General features: G+C 42.8%; 1 protein-coding gene across 2 annotated transcripts in view; it reads right to left on the reverse strand.

Moving 5' to 3' along the window:
* anks1b (ankyrin repeat and sterile alpha motif domain containing 1B) overlaps positions 1-17,043 on the reverse strand; it is a 238,508-nt gene that overhangs the window by 90,560 nt on the left and 130,905 nt on the right. For both annotated transcript variants that reach the window (XM_078243136.1, XM_078243133.1), the window contains exon 12: positions 12,420-12,556. In XM_078243136.1, the coding sequence (XP_078099262.1) occupies positions 12,420-12,556 (137 nt within the window). The remainder of the gene's footprint in view (positions 1-12,419; positions 12,557-17,043) is intronic.

A 17,043-nucleotide genomic window follows, 5' to 3' on the forward strand; every position in this document is an offset into this window, starting at 1 on the left:
AGCCTCAACGCGCAGCCCCGTATCAAAGGTCCTCAGGAGTTGCACGTCCGGGTCCGTGGCCTGATCCGCTGTGACACGGTTGTAATCCAAACCAAGGTGGACAGGCTCGCCACAGCCCGTGACAGGCAGTCCGCCACGTGATTGTCCTTACCGGCAACGTGCTGTAAGTCCGTAGTAAACTCCGAAATGTAGGACAGATGACGTTGCTGGCGGGCGGACCACGGCTCAGCCACCCTGGCCATGGCAAAAGTCCGTGGCTTGTGGTCCACAAAAGCAGTGAAGTGCCAACCTTCAAGCAGGGAACGAAAGTGTCTGATGGCGAGATAGAGACCCAGCAGCTCCTGGTCGAAAGTGCTGTACTTCCACTCACTGGGGCGCAACTGACGGCTAAAGAAAGCCAGCGGCTGCCGGGCACCGCCCACCCACTGTTTGTAAACAGCACCGACAGCGTAGTCCGAGGAGTCTGAGGTGATGGCGATGGAGGCTGCAGGATAAGGATGCGCCAGCATGGCGGCGTTCGCCAGGGCCGCCTTAGTGGCAGCAAAAGCCCTGTCCCTGCACACAGTCCAGTCCACAATATGCTTGGGTTTACCTTGCAAGGCCTCGTGCAAGGGCCGCATGAGCTGAGCGGCTCAAGGGATGAAGCGATGGTAAAAATTCACCATGCCGAGGAACTCCTGCAGGTACTTGACAGTGAGCGGGCGTGGGAACTGAACAACCGCCTCCACCTTTGATGGAAGAGGAACTGCACCATCCTTGGTGACTCTGTGTCCCAGGAAGTCAATGGTGGAGAGACCGAACTGGCACTTGGCAGGGTTGACAATAAGCCCATGTTGGCCACCAGAATGTCATCCAAATACACAAAAAGAAAAGGCAGGTCCCGCAAAACAAAATCCATGAACCGTTGAAAAGTTTGAGCGGCATTTTTAAGGCCAAACGGCATGCACAGGAACTCAAACAGCCCAAACGGCGTGATCACCGCCGTCTTGGGAATGTCCAGTGGGAGTACCGGCACCTGATGATATCCCCGGACGAGGTCCACATTGGAAAAAAAAAAAAATCACCTTGACCGCTACGTGCGCTGAAAAATCCTGTATGTTCGGTATCGGTCAGGTGTTGTTGCCTCATTAAGCCGCCGGTAGTCGCCACACGGGCGCCAGGTTTAGGGACGATGTGGAGGGGCGACGCCCACGGGCTGTCGGACCGGCGGACTATACCCAGCCGCTCCATGTTCGCAAACTCAGCCTTTGCAACGGCAAGCTTAGCCGGGTCGAGGCGCCGAGCATGGGCGTACACGGGCGGACCAGTAGTGGCAAGATCGTGTTCCACACCATGCTTCACGGCAGATGCAGAGAAAGTAGGCTGAGTGAGGGCTGGGAATCTGGCCAGCAGGTGGTTGAAGTCATCAAAGGCCGAGAGCATGCTAGACAGCTGTATGGAGTCACTGTAGCTCAGGGTGCACATAGAAGAACAAAACGTGACGGCGTCAACCAAACGGCGGTTCTTCACATCTACCAACAGTCCATGTGCACACAAAAAAATCGGCTCCGTCACAAAATCCCAGCCAAAACGTTGTCCTCCAAAACCTAATCCAACATACATCGTTCCATACACGCGAATGGGACTACCATTGGCAGCTTCCATAGGGGGGGCCGTGGCTGCCAGTCACCATGTCCAAACGGGATGCAGGCAGGACGCTCCTCTGTGCCCCCGTGTCGCACAAAAAACGCCGTCCAGAGATGCTGTCACGGATGAAAAGCAGCCTGCCCATGCAGCTGACGCTCATGGCCATCGCTGAGCGCCAGCCCCGGCGTTTCCCGACCCGCCGAAACTGCATGACGAACGGCATTTGGTAGCTTTGGGTCCAAACTTTGCATGGTAAAAACACAAGCCTGAAGACTGTCTGGGGCCAGAAAACAGCTGTCGACGAGACATGGTTGCAGCGATGAGTGTGGAGTCGTCCACTTTCACAGGATCGAAGAATTTATCAGCCTCCTCAGCCAGTCTCCGACAGTCAGTGATCGTGGTGTTGGCTAGCGCAGCCCTTACCTGGGAAGGCAGCTGACGCAGGAAAAGCTGAAAGAAGAGAAAATCCGGTCGGTGCTCCCCCCATGAGATCCAGCATACGGTCCATGAGCTCAGACGGCTTGCTGTCACCCAGTCCTTGAAGGGAGAAAAGCCTGCCGGCTCTCTCAGCGTCTGACAGCTCAAACGTTTTCAACAGGTGAGTCTTGAGCGCCGTATACTTCTCAGCCGCCGGAGGATTTTTTAGAAGGCTCACCACTCTGGATGCCGTTGAATTTCCGAGAGCCGACACAACGTAGTAGTACTTCGTTGTATCCGCGGTGATATCCCGCAACGTGAATTGCGCCTCAGTCTGGGCGAACCGAATTCTGGAAGCTTGAGAGAAACAGCATTAACGGACATTGTCGCGTCGCGTCTCTGAATACGTCCAGCAGACTATCGTCAGGGTCACCAGTGTGGAAATTGTAGTAATCTTGACAGAGACAACTTCTCACGTTGAGCACATGAATACGTGTCTCATTTATTTATATAGGAAAAACAATTCATTCACAAAATGGTGCTGCCCAGCAACCCAACCCCCAGGTCCCACGTGATGTCATCACACGCTTAAAGGGACCGCAATCCCTAAACCAACATAATACATGCACAACATATTACATTAAACAACAAAGGTGAATTATGTTTGTCACAATCACTACAATATCACCTTTTAGTTCACAAGATCTGTGGTGGTCAAAACAAACCAAGCGGAAAAGGAAGGCTATTATTAGACATCCCCTATTTCATGTATACGTTACCATCCGGCTGAAGGTATAAGGTGCCATCTCTCAGAACCAAACAGGCAGGATTACTTGTGCCTACCAGTTTTGCACTGCTGGACAAACTGTGAAACAAAATGACATCCTCCGTGTGTGAGGATGCTGCACCTTATATGATGTCGTGAATATAGGTGTATAATAATGTTGAGGTGTTCAGTCGTTGAAGTTTGTTCTGTTGTTGTCGATATTATGATAGATGTCTGTTTATATCTGTCGATTGTTGTTTGGCATACTAATCAATCTATCTATCCATCTATCTATCTATACAGTACTGTGCAAAAGATTTAGGCAGGTATGAAAAAATGCTTTCAAAAATGGAAGTGTTAGTTTATTTTCATCAATTAACAAAATGCAGTGAATGACCAGAAGAGGAATCTAAATCAAATCAATATTTGGTGTGACCACCCTTTGCCTTCAAGATAGCATCAATTCTTCTAGGTACACTTGCACACAGTCTTTGAAGGAACTCGGCTGGTAGGTTGTTCCAAACATCTTGGAGAACTAACCACAGATGTTCTGTGGATGTAGGCTTCCTCAAATCCTTCTGTCTCTTCATGTTATCCCAGACAGACTCGATAATGCTGAGATCAGGGCTCCGTGGGTGCCATGCCATCACTTCCAGGACTTGTTGTTCTTTACACTGAAGATAGTTCTTAATGACCTTGGCTATATGTTTTGGGTCGTTGTCCTGCTGCAGAATAAATTTGGGGCCAAACATACGCCTCCCTGATGGTATTGCATGTTGGATAAGTATCTGCCTGTATTTCTCAGCATTGAGGACACCATTAATCCTGACCAAATCTCCAACTCCATTTGCAGAAATGCTGCCCCAAACTTGCAAGGAACCTCTAACATGCTTCCCGTGCCTGCAGACACTCATTATTGTACCACTTTCCAGCCCTTTGGCGAACAAACTGCCTTCTGCTACAGCCAAATATTAGAAATGTTGACTCATCAGTCCAGAGCACCTGCTACCATTTTTCTGCACCCCAGTTCCTATGTTTTCGTGCATAGTTGAGTCGCTTGGCCTTGTTTCCATGTCGGAGGTATGGCTTTTTGGCTGCAACTCTTCCATGAAGACCACTTCTGGCCAGACTTCTCCGGACAGTAGGTGGGTATACCTGGGTCCCACTGGTTTCTGCCAGTTCTGAGCTGATGGCACTGCTGGACATCTTCCGATTTCGAAGGGAAATAAGCTGTTGTGATGTGTTTTTCATCTGTTCATAGTGTATGATCTGTGACATGAAACTGTCTTCCACAACCTCACCTTGGTAGCAGAGTTTGGCAGTTTTAAGCCTCCTACACAGCTGTTTCTGTTTCAGTTAATGACTTTGTTTCAACCTACATGTGACATTGATAATAATAATAATAATACATTTAATTTATATAGCGCTTTTCACAAACTCAAAGTCGCTTTACAGGGCAGGTAGATAATAAAAACAAAGCACAACAAAGCACAACAAAACAAAACAAAGCAAAACAAAACAAGATTCAGGCACAGATGAAAAGGGAGGGGGCGTGGGGCTATGGATAGGCAGAGGTGAAGAGATGGGTCTTGAGGCGGCACTGGAAGATGGTGAGGGACTCAGAGGTGCAGATCTCTTGGGGGAGGGAGTTCCAGAGCCTGGGAGCTGCCCTGGAGAAGGCTCTGTCCCCAAAACTACAGAGGTTGGACTTGATGGATGCATAGCAGACCGGCTGAGGTGGATCTGAGGGACCGTGAGGGTTGGTAAGGGGAGAGGAGGTCAGTAAGGTATGAGGGGGCCAGATGGTGGAGGGCTTTTAGGTGAGGACCAGGATTTTGTAGGTGATCCGGTGGTAGATAGGAAGCCAGTGGAGTTGTTTTAGGACTGGAGTGATTTGGTGCCAGGATTTGGAGCGGGTGATGAGGCAGGCGGCTGCGTTCTGGACCAGTCGGTTGATGTTGGTAGAGCTGATGCCAAGGAGAAGTGAGTTGCAGTAGAGAGAGGGTCTGATTTTGGCAATGTTGCGGAGGTGAAAGAAGGAGGTTTTAATGACATGACGGATGTGGGGCTCAAGGGAGAGGGTGGAATCAAAGCTCACGCCAAGGTTGTGGGCCTGGGGAGATGGGGAGACAATGGTGCAGATCTGGGTGTCATCGGCTTAACAGTGGAAGTCCAGCTTGAAGTGGCGAGGTATCTGACCAAGGGGGAGGATGTAGATGATGAAGAGGAGGGGGCCGAGTACAGAGCCTTGGGGAACACCTTGATTGACTGTGGCAGAGGTGTGGTTATGGACAGAGATGAAGTGGGATCTGTTGGAAAGGTAGGAGCGGAGCCAGCTGAGTGCAGTACTTTCGATACCGAGGTCTTGGAGTCTGGTGAGCAGGATGTTATGACTCACAGTATCAAAGGCTGCACTCAGGTCGAGGAGGATAAGGATGGTGAGGGAACCGGTGTCGCCAGAGGTGAGGAGGTTGTTGATGAGCATTAGCATCTGTTTGGTATAATTGGTTGATCATACACCTGACTACAATCCTACAAAATCCCTGACTTTTTGCAAGTGTACCTATAAGAATTAATGCTGGTTTGAAGGCAAAGGGTAGTAACACCAAATATTCATGTGATTTAGATTTTTTTCTTTTGTTCACTCACTTTGCATTTTGTAAATTGATAAAAATAAACAATCATTTATATTTTTGAAAACCTTTTTAGTTTACAGCATTTTTTCACACCTGCCTAAGACTTTTGCACAGTACTGTATCTATCTAAGTTATGCAGTTTAATCAGGAAGATCCTCCCGGGGGGATTTTAAACAAACTAGTTGCTAGCCTGCTTCGTAAAGCTCTAATACACTCTCCTATGTAACAGCTGTGTTCCATTCTGTACATTTACCATCAAGTGCTTGTTGTACGTGCGTCTGCATCATCTCAACCTCTGAATGGGAGAATATCTACTATCCACTCCTTCATAAAGCATCAGAAACCAGTTAGCCTACCTTATCTGCACTCCGAGTATGTCTGAGTGTGTGCATGTGGTGAGGAAAGCCAGATTGTCACTGTGTACATTCTTGTATGTGTTCACACATATGTAACAGTGTGTGCATGTGTGACAGTAGATCTGAATGTGTGCAATGGATATTACAGATCTACATGTATGTATGTATGTATGTGTGTGTGTGTGTGTGTGTCTCCACTATGACATGCGGTCACACTTGGAAAGCAATGACAAACAGAAGCTGTTTTCTATTAGTGGATCACACTCACTCTCACTCACTCACTCACACACACACACACACACACACACACAGCAATGTTATTGTGACCATGTGATCGTCTGAAATGCCAGCTTCAATGTCAAATTTATTTATATAGCACATTAAAACAACTGTGGTGGACCAATGTGTCTGGCTTTTTTTAACCCATGGGAAATCATGTGTTTTATTAATTTACGCTGTCCCCTTTCATAAATAAACTAAACTCAACAAGGGAAAATATCAAATACAGAATTATCACGTAAAATACATTGTTACAAATAACATGAAACAACAAAACACATTAAAAGACATTTGACGCAGTAGCGTACAAGAGCCAGTGGGCCAGTGGTGTTCTGTTTTGTTGGTTGTTATTTGTATTCCTTTTGAAGATTGTTTTGTGTTTATTTTGCTAGATTGCATAATAAATCCTTTACGTTAACTTGGAAGCGTTTCCGCCTTTCCTTTTGTTTTCTCTCCCGGTTTATTATTTAGATTGTTTGCATCCTCCACCCCTAGATATAAATAGGGACGTAACAAGGGACTTAAAAGTATAGTCTCCGCCCCTCGAATATATTCATTTGAAGGCTATTCCAGAGGATGGGAGCACCCACCGCAAAAGCTCGATCCCCTCTACTTTTTAGCCTAGCTTTTGGTACATCCAAAAGCAAGTGGTTGTTTGACTTCATGTTCTGACTGGTGAATAGTGATGTAAAAGTTCAGCCAGATACAAAGGGGACAAACCATTTAAAGCCTTCAGCCTTTTGTAGATGCAAACACGAGGTTATAGCATGTGTTGATTGTAACTAGGAATATCTTGTAGGCACGAAATGGTTATTATAGTTTACTGTTAAAACACACACACACATTTTTGTTTCACTAGCACTGTGGGGACCCGTCAGTGACATAATGCATTCCCTAGCCCCTTACCCTAACCTTAACCATCACAACTAAATGCCTAACCTTAACCCTTACCCTCACCCTAACCATAACCTAATTCTAACCCTAATCATAAAACCAAGTCTTCCCTCCCTCAAACAGCCCTTTAACCTTTTGGGGTCCAGCATTTTGGGCCCCACAAGGCTGTGCAGACCCCACAAGTATACTGTATTCCCCGGTTTTTGGACCCCGCAAATATAGTAAAACAAGCACACACACACACAAAAAAAGACGCAAAGTAGGACACAGAGCCAGTGGGTATGAAACCGATAACCCCATGATGCAGTATGAATCTCTGTCAGTCTTGCTTTCTCTCTTTCTGCTTCTTTTCAGTTTGAGTATTCTCACATTCTTTGTGTTTCACATCCCATCTGCTCATGAGTGTGATCAAAAGCTTGTGAAGACTAACATGTCCAGCTGACAGCAGAACAAGAAGCAAGCGATTCATAAATAAAGACCCAAGCAATAAGCCCATGTTTTCAGTCAGCTGATCTCTACGCTTTTACCAAGAGATCACATGTTTGTTTGTTTTTATCATCAACTAGCTTGCGGTCAGTTTCCTTTAAACCCCGGAGTTAAAGACCAAAATTACTCAGAAGACATTTTTATTTACAGCAACAGCCTTGGGGAGCCTCGTCAGAGCGGGGAGGTTGGTTTACACACTGTAAGAAATGTGCAAAGTAGCAAGTCACTGTGTCTCACAGCAGTGTTCAAATATTATTCTTTCTTATATTCAAAGAAAATTATGCCATATAGGCATATACATCAACTTGTTTTAAGTCTAGTTTTATTGGGTACTGAATTTAAGAAAATTCTTAAATTGCAATAAGAGTCAAATTAACCTGCGAATTACTTGTTTAAAGAAATGTAAGACTTAGGCTACGTCCACACTAATAAGTTTTTGTCTTAAACTGCATTTAAAGGTGCTCTAAGCGATGTTTGGTGACGGCACTTCTTGTTGACGTTCAAAGTATTTTCAAACAAAACGAGGCTAGCTCACCCCTCCCTCCTCTTCATCCCGTCCCCTCCCCCTCCCGTCCGTGCACTAACATTTAACATTTTTGGACATATGCGTTTTTACTTTGTTGCCAAGAGTTCAATAATAAATTTGACATCAATTCTCATGTCTATACGTTAAATATGAAGCTGCAGTCAGAATCTGGTTGAGTAAAAAAATGAGTTCAGCACAAACTAGAGGCACTGGGAGCTACATTATTTTTACATTATTCACTGTTAACTTTGTGATATGTGTATTAGTGGAGGGCAATGGAATAATATTGAATAGAAATAATTAAAATGACAGTATAAAATAGAGTCATTAAATAAACAGTTTCTGTGTACGTATTTCTGTAGTTATTGGAAATTTGAATACCAAGATCCCTAAAGGGATCCCATCAGATGTACAGTTGTGTTCAGAATAAAAGCAGTGTGTTTAAAAAAAGTGAATAATGCTTAAAATCCTTAGAATAGCTTTTAATTCCATAATATCAATGCATTGGGAACACTGCACATTCAATTCCAAATCAAAACATGACCAAAATTGATCACTTTGCGTTACAGAAAGTGAAGAAAAGGCTGTTCAAAAAAAATAGCAGTATTTGCATTTTTCTCTACAAACTCAAACATTTACTGTATGAACTGAAACATGTCTCAAGGGTTTGCTTTACTTCGAATCACTGCACTAATATTTAGTTGCATAACCATTATTTCTGAGAACTGCTTCACATCTGTGTTGCATGGAGTCAACCAACTTCTGGCACCTGTGAACAGGTATTCCAGCCCAGGACGATTGAACTACATTCCACAATTCCTCTGCATTACTGGGTTTTGCCTCAGAAACAGCATTTTTGATGTCACCCCACAAGTTTTCTATGGGATTGAGGTCTGGGGATTGGGCTGGCCACTCCATAACATCAATCTTGTTCATCTGGAACCAAGACTTTGCTCGCTTACTGGTGTGTTTTGGGTCATTGTCTTGTTGAAAGACCCATTTCAAAGGCATTTCCTCTTCAGCATAAGGCAACATGACCTCTTCAAGTATTTTGATGTATTGAAACTGATCCATGATCCTTGGTATGCGATAAATAGGCCCAACATCACAGTATGAAAAACATCCCCATAACATGAGTTTTGCACCACCATGCTTTACTGTCTTCACAGTGTACTGTGGCTTGAATTCAGTGCATGGGGGTCGTCGGACAAACTGTCTGCGGCCCCTAGACCCAAAAAGAACAACTTTTCTCTCATCAGTCCACAGAATGTTGCCCCATTTCTCCTTTGGCCAGTCAATGTATCCTTTGGCCAATTTCAACCTATTCAGTACATGTCTATTTTTCAGTAATGGGACTTTGCGGGGGCTTCTAGCTGATAGCTTTGCTTCACATGGCCTTCTTCTGATCGTAACAGTACTCACAGGTAACTTTAAGTCTTCTTTGATTTTCCTTGAGCTGATCATTGGTTGAGCCTTTGCCATTTTGGCTATTCTTCGAGCCATTCGAATGGTAGTTGACCGTTTTTTCCCAAGTCGTTTAAGGCTTTGGATGCCATTTCAAGGCATTTGAAATCATTTTGGCTGAGCAGCCTATAATTTTCTGCACTTCTTTATACGTTTTCCCCTCTCCAATCAACTTTTTAATCAAAGTCCGCTGTTCCTCAGAGCAATGTCTGGAATGACCCATGTTGCTGAGTATTTCAGTGTGAAATGCACTATAACCAGCATGCACAACATTTGCTTCCTTCCTTCCTTAAATATGGGCCATAACTGACACCTGTTTCTTCACAGAATCAATCACCTCACTAATTGAACACAGCACTGCTATTATTTTGAACATGCCCCTTTCAATTACAGATTCAATTACACAGAATGAGCAGCATGCATGTCATGACTGTTGGGTCTGTTGGTTTTCTATGACTCCACAACATTTTCTAGTAAATTATTTGCCATGTAGAAATATCACTTCTACCAAAAAAAATTATTTATGAGGTTAGTGATGTTGGACTGCTATTATTTCGAACACAACTGTATTATTCAATTTTGTTCAAAGCAACCTAGATATGATTTAAAATAGAGTTCTATTACTGTTTGTAGGATGGAGGTAAACCATCTGATCAAATCATCCTTACTGTATCACATTCACCATGTTTACAAACAGTGAAATGTAATCAATACTTTGCTGAAGTCCCTTCTGGAAGCCTGAAAGCCCACATTAATATTCTAATACTGAAAACAGGAGGGACTATAGCACTACACCAACCTCTTCTATACATGCTGCAACAGTCATGTGCATGTTAGCCTGAGTGTTTGGCGTACAGTGTCTACTGATGAAATAGCCAGCGGGAGCACTAGAATGAAATGAAATAAATTCTAGAGAATTCATTAAGCACTATAAAATTGAACTCTGGTGCTCCTTGATTATGTGCGCTTCAAGCTGAGCAGACGCCCGCTAGGCACCACATGTGATTCCTCTACACACATTATTTAACAGGCCAAAGAAAGACCTTATGAGGAGGCGAGGTAAGGAAAAAAGGGTGGAAAAGAACATGTTGAGGTGAGGAAAGGACATTCAGAGAGAGAGAGTTAGAGGCAGGTGAAGGCAGGTTTGATCTACTTTAACAAGCCATTTTGTCTCATTATGAGCCCTAAAACTCTTATTTTCTTAAAGTTAAAAAAAAGGAAACCAGTGTCTTTAAATTGAATAAGGAGGAAACACTTGATTCAGGGAAATTCTTGAAAAAAAGATCGATTTACAAGATAATTGTCTCACCCCACTGTGCAACCTTTTGCCTATTCTTCAGTAAGCTATATCACGAGACTAAACAAGCAGTTCAGAAGGATTTTTTTTTCAGCATTATGTCAAGCATCACCCGCAGACTGAGAAAACAACTGACTTTAATTATTAAGGTGCAAAATGTTTGCGCTGAGCTTGTGTGTCTGATACTATCTTCCCAGTGACAAGGTGAGAGGACTAAATTAATCTCAAGTCTCAGGTGGTTGATTTGCTGTTGCTTTTGAATTGCTGAATGTTGATTTGAAGTTGTTCATGCGCCCCATTATTAAATCTATTCTGTTGTACAAGTCCGTTACCAAAGTAACAGACTGTGAAGTTTTCTGAGCACTACAACCGGCTTTAGAATGAAAGCCAATGTTATCTACATCTGATATGATGATGCTGTAGCATATTGATTGCAGATTTCTTTAACACTAAACTGGTTGCCCAGGAAATCCCTCCCCTGAAATTATCCTGATTCAGCGTTTTTTATTAGATTCCACACAAATATGCATTAGACATTTCTGTATTATAATTTCAGCAGTAGATGATGAGCGCACCTTAGCTTCAGGCTGCCTGAACAATGAATTTTAACAGTCTGCTGGATTTGGCTTCTCAATTTGGATCACCTAAGATAGTTATCAAGGTCAGACCTTCACTTTAATGATTAAACGATCATCATCTAAACCGTTTAGATGATGACCAATTTCTATGTCACTTGAGTTAAAAATGCAGCTGTTCAGACAGAGGTTGGGAGAGAAAGGATGATTAATGTAGCCTACATAACAGGATTCTTAGCTTCCATGATTCTGACCAAAATCACAAAATAGCAAATTCAATTCTTGTTTGCTAAGAACATTACAGTTTCTCCTAAATATGATACACCACACTCTTACTGCAGTTTTTGCATGCTTTTCATCGACTGCCATGCAAAACACAACTGGCAACTAAAAGTTAAGCTAACCAGTCTTTATTAAGTAAAACTGGTCTAATATATTGACAGACTAGCGGTTTATATTTTTGAAAAGGTTAAGGTAACTGCAACATTCCGTCTGCATGTAATTAATGTGAACATATTCATGCTCTCGTCCTTTCAAGAGTTGCAATTGCTGTAAGACACCCTGGTGGGGACAACCGAGCACACAGGCGAAAGTCATCGAAAGCGGGAAAATCTGCACACACAGTATGTCTCTTTGTTTGAACTTTCATAATGGCTGCATGTCACCTTGGTATAGTGTTGTTTTCTATGACATTCTTTCCTCATTTTCTGTAAAATATGTTGGCTAGGGTGTGTTTTTGAAGGAGGGGGAAGACGACTTGATGGGCTGGGAGGTGACATAGCCCAACAACTCAATTCTTAATAGGCGCCCAGCTGGGGCAGCTGCAGACCACATTGCTTCAAAACCACGATTATAAAGGTCCCTGTGTGCAGTTGATGGAGAATTGTGTACAATGCAGCCTTAGACATTGATCAGGAAGTCGTCTGTGTATACATCCACCGTAATACAGTTTATTGTACAGTAAACCAACAAGCACAGACTCTCGAACCTGGGACAGGGGCTCATCTGGGTTTCTGTAACCAGGTGGGGGGGTGTGTGTGTGTGTGTGTGTGTGTGTGTGTGTGTGTGTGTGTGTGTGTGTGTGTGTGTGCACTCACCTGTGGGCGGATGACTCTCTCAATGTTCTTCAGGGCTGTGTCGGGGGAGGGGGGGGAGCAGTCTGGAGTGGGGCCCGTCGAGCAGTTGCCATGGTTACTGTGCTCCCCCTCACTCACTGTTACATGGGACAAGTGACCTTGGGGGGGGGAGAGAGAGAGAGAGAGAGAGAGAGAGAGAGAGAGAGAGAGAGAGAGAGAGATTTGTTTTTATCATTACTGTATTGTGTTTTATGTTGCAATCACTATTATTGTACACTAGACCCAGAGAGAATTCATGCTAACACCAGGACCAGAAGGCGAGCCACTTGCTTCTTTCAGGATGGTCACTACGTCCAATGGTGATCATAGTCCTGCCATGACTTGGCAGACAGACATGTCAGATTAGACGTTGGATCACAACCAGCTTCATTTCAGGCATCTCCAATAGGGGTGTGCGATTCAAGCTCTGATTCAAAATCGATTTATAGAATTCCAAAAATCGATTCATATTTTAATAATAAATTATTTTTTTTAAATTGTATGTCTACTGCAATCACATGGGAAAATTAACTACATTTACATACAGTGAATCGTTGTTTTAATCGAGAGTCGTTTTTGAATCGAAAATCAATTTTGAATCGAATCTTGAGCATAAAAATCGATATTGAATCGTGCACCCCTAATCTCAAAACAAAATAACAACCGAAGTAGCTGGAAAAAAAGGCACAAAATGAGCTTGTGCAGCATAATTCCAGTTGTAAAGCTAGTGTGCTTTGCGCTCCATCCTAATTATCTTTTTGAAACTTGTCCCGGTCGCTTCAGTTATGAAGAGGGAAGATTTAGGGTTACTGTAGAGCAGCACCAGCCAACTAACTTTAATGTTATATTGGCAAATGACTCAATGGCAATTTTGGGTAAAGTGAGAAATGAAAAACAGGGTTTAGCTACAATGTGTCGCCCACCTAATGTGCAATCACAGAGATGAGTTAGCATGAGAGAGAGGTGAGGAGAGTGTATTTTCCAAGTGTCGGCAGCAACCAGGAAATATGACGGCGGCCCAGTGCAGTTTGATGTCTGTCTCAGTTCTTTACACACAAGTGTGTGTGTGTGTGTGTGTGTGTGTGTGCAGCTGAGTGTCAGAACTAATTTCCCCAGCGTATGATCATTTAACAGAGGGTAGGGGGAAAAAACACAAGAAGAAGAGAAGAAGGGAAGAAAGGAGAGGGAAGTGCTGAAGTAGCCAAATTAAATTCCAGAGGGAGAAAGCATTTGTCTTCATCAAGGAGGACACAAAACACAGACCAACACACCTTTCCAAAAATATTGTTACAGAGTTGCTGGCATACATACACACACATACACACCCACACCCACACACCCCCACACTCTCACACAGTATATCACAAAAGTGAGTACACCCCTCACATTTTAGTAAATATTTCATTATATCTTTTAATGGGACAACACTGAAGAAATGTTGCTACAATGTAAAGTATTAAGTGTACAGCTTGTATAACAGTGTAAATGTGCTGTCCCCTCAAAATAACTCAACACACAGCCATTAATGTCTAAACCGCTGGCAACAAAAGTGAGTACACCCCTATGTTAAATTCCCATAGAGGCAGGAAGCTTTTTATTTTTAAAGGCCAGTTATTTCATGGATCCAGGATACTATGCATCCTGATAAAGTTCCCTTGGCCTTTGGAATTAAAATAGCCCCACATCATCACATACCCTTCACCATACCTAGAGATTGGCATGGGGTACTTTCCATAAAATCATCTCTCAATGCAAATCAAACCAGCTATTAGGCTAACCGACATAAAACCATGCCTAGGTATGGTGAAGGGTATGTGATGATCTGGGGCTAAACAACATTCCTTATTTGTTACTATTTTTTAATGTAGCTGAAGGTGTGATTTTTTTTACAACTCCCACTCATCTTTCTCACCTTTTAAAAAAACAAAACACACAAAATAAAACTAAGAGCCCTGCAATTCAGCCAGAGCCCGACATGGGCCCAACTTATTTACGCCCCTGGGGCCGGGTTTCACGCCAATTTTCATGTCAAGAGCTCACATGCGAGCTGGTCACCGGGCCTGTATTAGACTTCTCCTTTTTATGCTTTAGACATCCAATAAATTATGGATTATAACTATTGAGATGTGCTGTGTTGGTGGAAAAACATGTAACTAACAGATATGCTCCAAACCTTTTTTCCAAGTTAACTTAATGAAGAAACGAAAAGAAATAAGCACCTTGCCATTAAAACAACTATTTTAATGGAGACTGCAATAGTAGCCTATATGCTAGGATGTGGATATGGAGAAAAAAGGAAGAAAAAAAAGAACGGGCTCCAGTTGGGCTCTGGCCAAGGATTCTGATAAGCTGCTGGACATGGGCCGGGCTAGGGCCTAGATTTTAAGCCTGTGCAGGGCTCTAATGACACTAATAGAGAGCCGAAGTCACGCCCTTCTACTTCCGGTCCATGGGACCTATCTTTCGAAAAAATATGAACGGGAGTGAATGGGGAAAGAAAATGTATTTATTAAAAGATTTTTATCTTGTTTGAATTGAGCCATGAATTACACATCAATTTAATAGATAATTTCGCACGTCAAGAAAGTCTCAGTTTATTGTTAAACTGTTAAAGTATAAGACTGTGAAAACACGTAATTAGAAAGACTACACACTTCAAAGTCGCATGGATGACGTCTCGCTGAAGCTACGATGTCGGTGTGTATTGTACCGGTGATGTAACGTTACTCAAATGAGCACAGGATCTTGCCTGTTCTTTTGCTTATCTGCTGAAAACACTTGATACTGGATAAAACACATCAGGTAAGATAACGTTACACGTGTTGTGGAACAGAGCTAAGCTAGCTAGTTAGCGAGCAAGTTGAGCATCAAGCTAGGTGACGTAAATTGTGTCAGACGAGAGATGTAGTTCACTGAGCGGTTTCACTTTCTTCAGTTGAAAAATGATCTTTTAAATTGACTAACATCATATTTGTAATCCATGGCTCAATAAACGGGATCAAAAAATTATTTGCCTCTCCCCGTTCACTACCATTCATATTTTTTCCGAATTAAGGTCCCATGAGGTCCACCGGAAGGGGAGGGACTTCGCCTCTCTATAGTGATATGGCTTCCTGTAATTTAATTAGATGGGAGCACCTTTACATTTCATTTGCCAGGATGTTTAGCATACTGAGGAGGATTTCTTTTGTATGCTTAAAAAGGATTAACAAGTGAATTTTAATTATAATGTATTCATCTTCATAAAACAAAAAAAAATAAGTGACAAAGACACTAGCCTCTCTGAAGAGAGGCCCTTTTCTGTCCACGTCGTCTGGTATTTGATGTTAAACTTTGTTTTATAAATTTTATTCTTTTTAGATTTGTAATTATACAGTAGCATCATTACACTCAGTGGTGGATATGAACACAAAAGTCTGGCATGTTCTCACTTTTTAAAAACACCATTAGAAAAACAGGATAGTAGCAGGGTTATAGTCATAGTTTTAGAAATAGAAATACTTAGGTCATGATGAAATACTGCATGCTTGTGGAAATAATACTGGTTATAAAAATACTGGAATTAGTCAAATAACTAACTGTAAAATGTAAACCCACACCAGGTTACTAAAATCTCTTAATTCCCAGAAAAGACATCAAAGACACCCCTCCACTCCAGCCGTGCTTGGCTGACACGACGCTGTTCCCAACTCTTTTAATGACAATTTTTGATTCTCTGCTCTTTTGTTGTTGCTGGATCAATTACTAAAGACATGATTGGAAAACTAAAGAACTGCTACTTTGTTGCCAATCCAACTTTTGTTTGAGTCACTGACTTCAAAGCCTCGTCTCTATCCAAGAAACGCTGATTTAAATTGCTTTGCTCTCTGGTCAGCAGAATTTGGACACTTGGCTTTGAAGTATCTAGTCAACGTTAGGTTTGATCTTAGGTGTTGTCTCCTTACATCTCAGCTTTTGTTTGTTGTTTGCTTGCAACTTTGGACTTTGGTCTTTGATTAGGGTTTTTGAAGCACATGAATATCTTAAAAGGTCCGTCAAGCTGCAAATTTAAATTAAGTTCATTTTAAGACATTTTCTGTGAAATGTGTGAAACTGAGTGCAAGGGCATTGGAAGATATGTCTAAGAAGTGAAATTGGATCCTCCAAACTTCTTTAGTAAAGTCCTTTAGGGGAAAGTGACACAGCTTCCCAGCATGCTCTCACATCTGGAGTATCAACGCATATGTTTTCATGTGTGCATGCGTGTGCAAACACAGACGCAGATGCATGTACTTACTAGATTTTACTTGGGGTTATGCAAGTACACACAGATGTAGACACAAATAGACACACCATAAAGAGCTGCCTGGGGCTGAATCAGTGATTGAATGTGGGCGTAAATAGATAAAACAAAAACAGGAAAAGAGAGAAAGGATGCACCAGAGGGATATATATATATATAGATAGAGATTGAGGTTTTGTCCTATTGAGTAAATAAGCCTGTCAACACTAAGGCTTTGATGATGGGGGTGTGTGTGTGTGTGTGTGTGTGCTTCTTTCAGATCTGTGTTGAGCTCACTCCTGGGAAACTCTCAGCTCTCCTTGTAAAAGGCGATAGGTGTTTGTG

Source organism: Sander vitreus, chromosome 23 (assembly GCF_031162955.1).
Source record: "Sander vitreus isolate 19-12246 chromosome 23, sanVit1, whole genome shotgun sequence".
Classification (NCBI taxonomy): domain Eukaryota; kingdom Metazoa; phylum Chordata; class Actinopteri; order Perciformes; family Percidae; genus Sander; species Sander vitreus.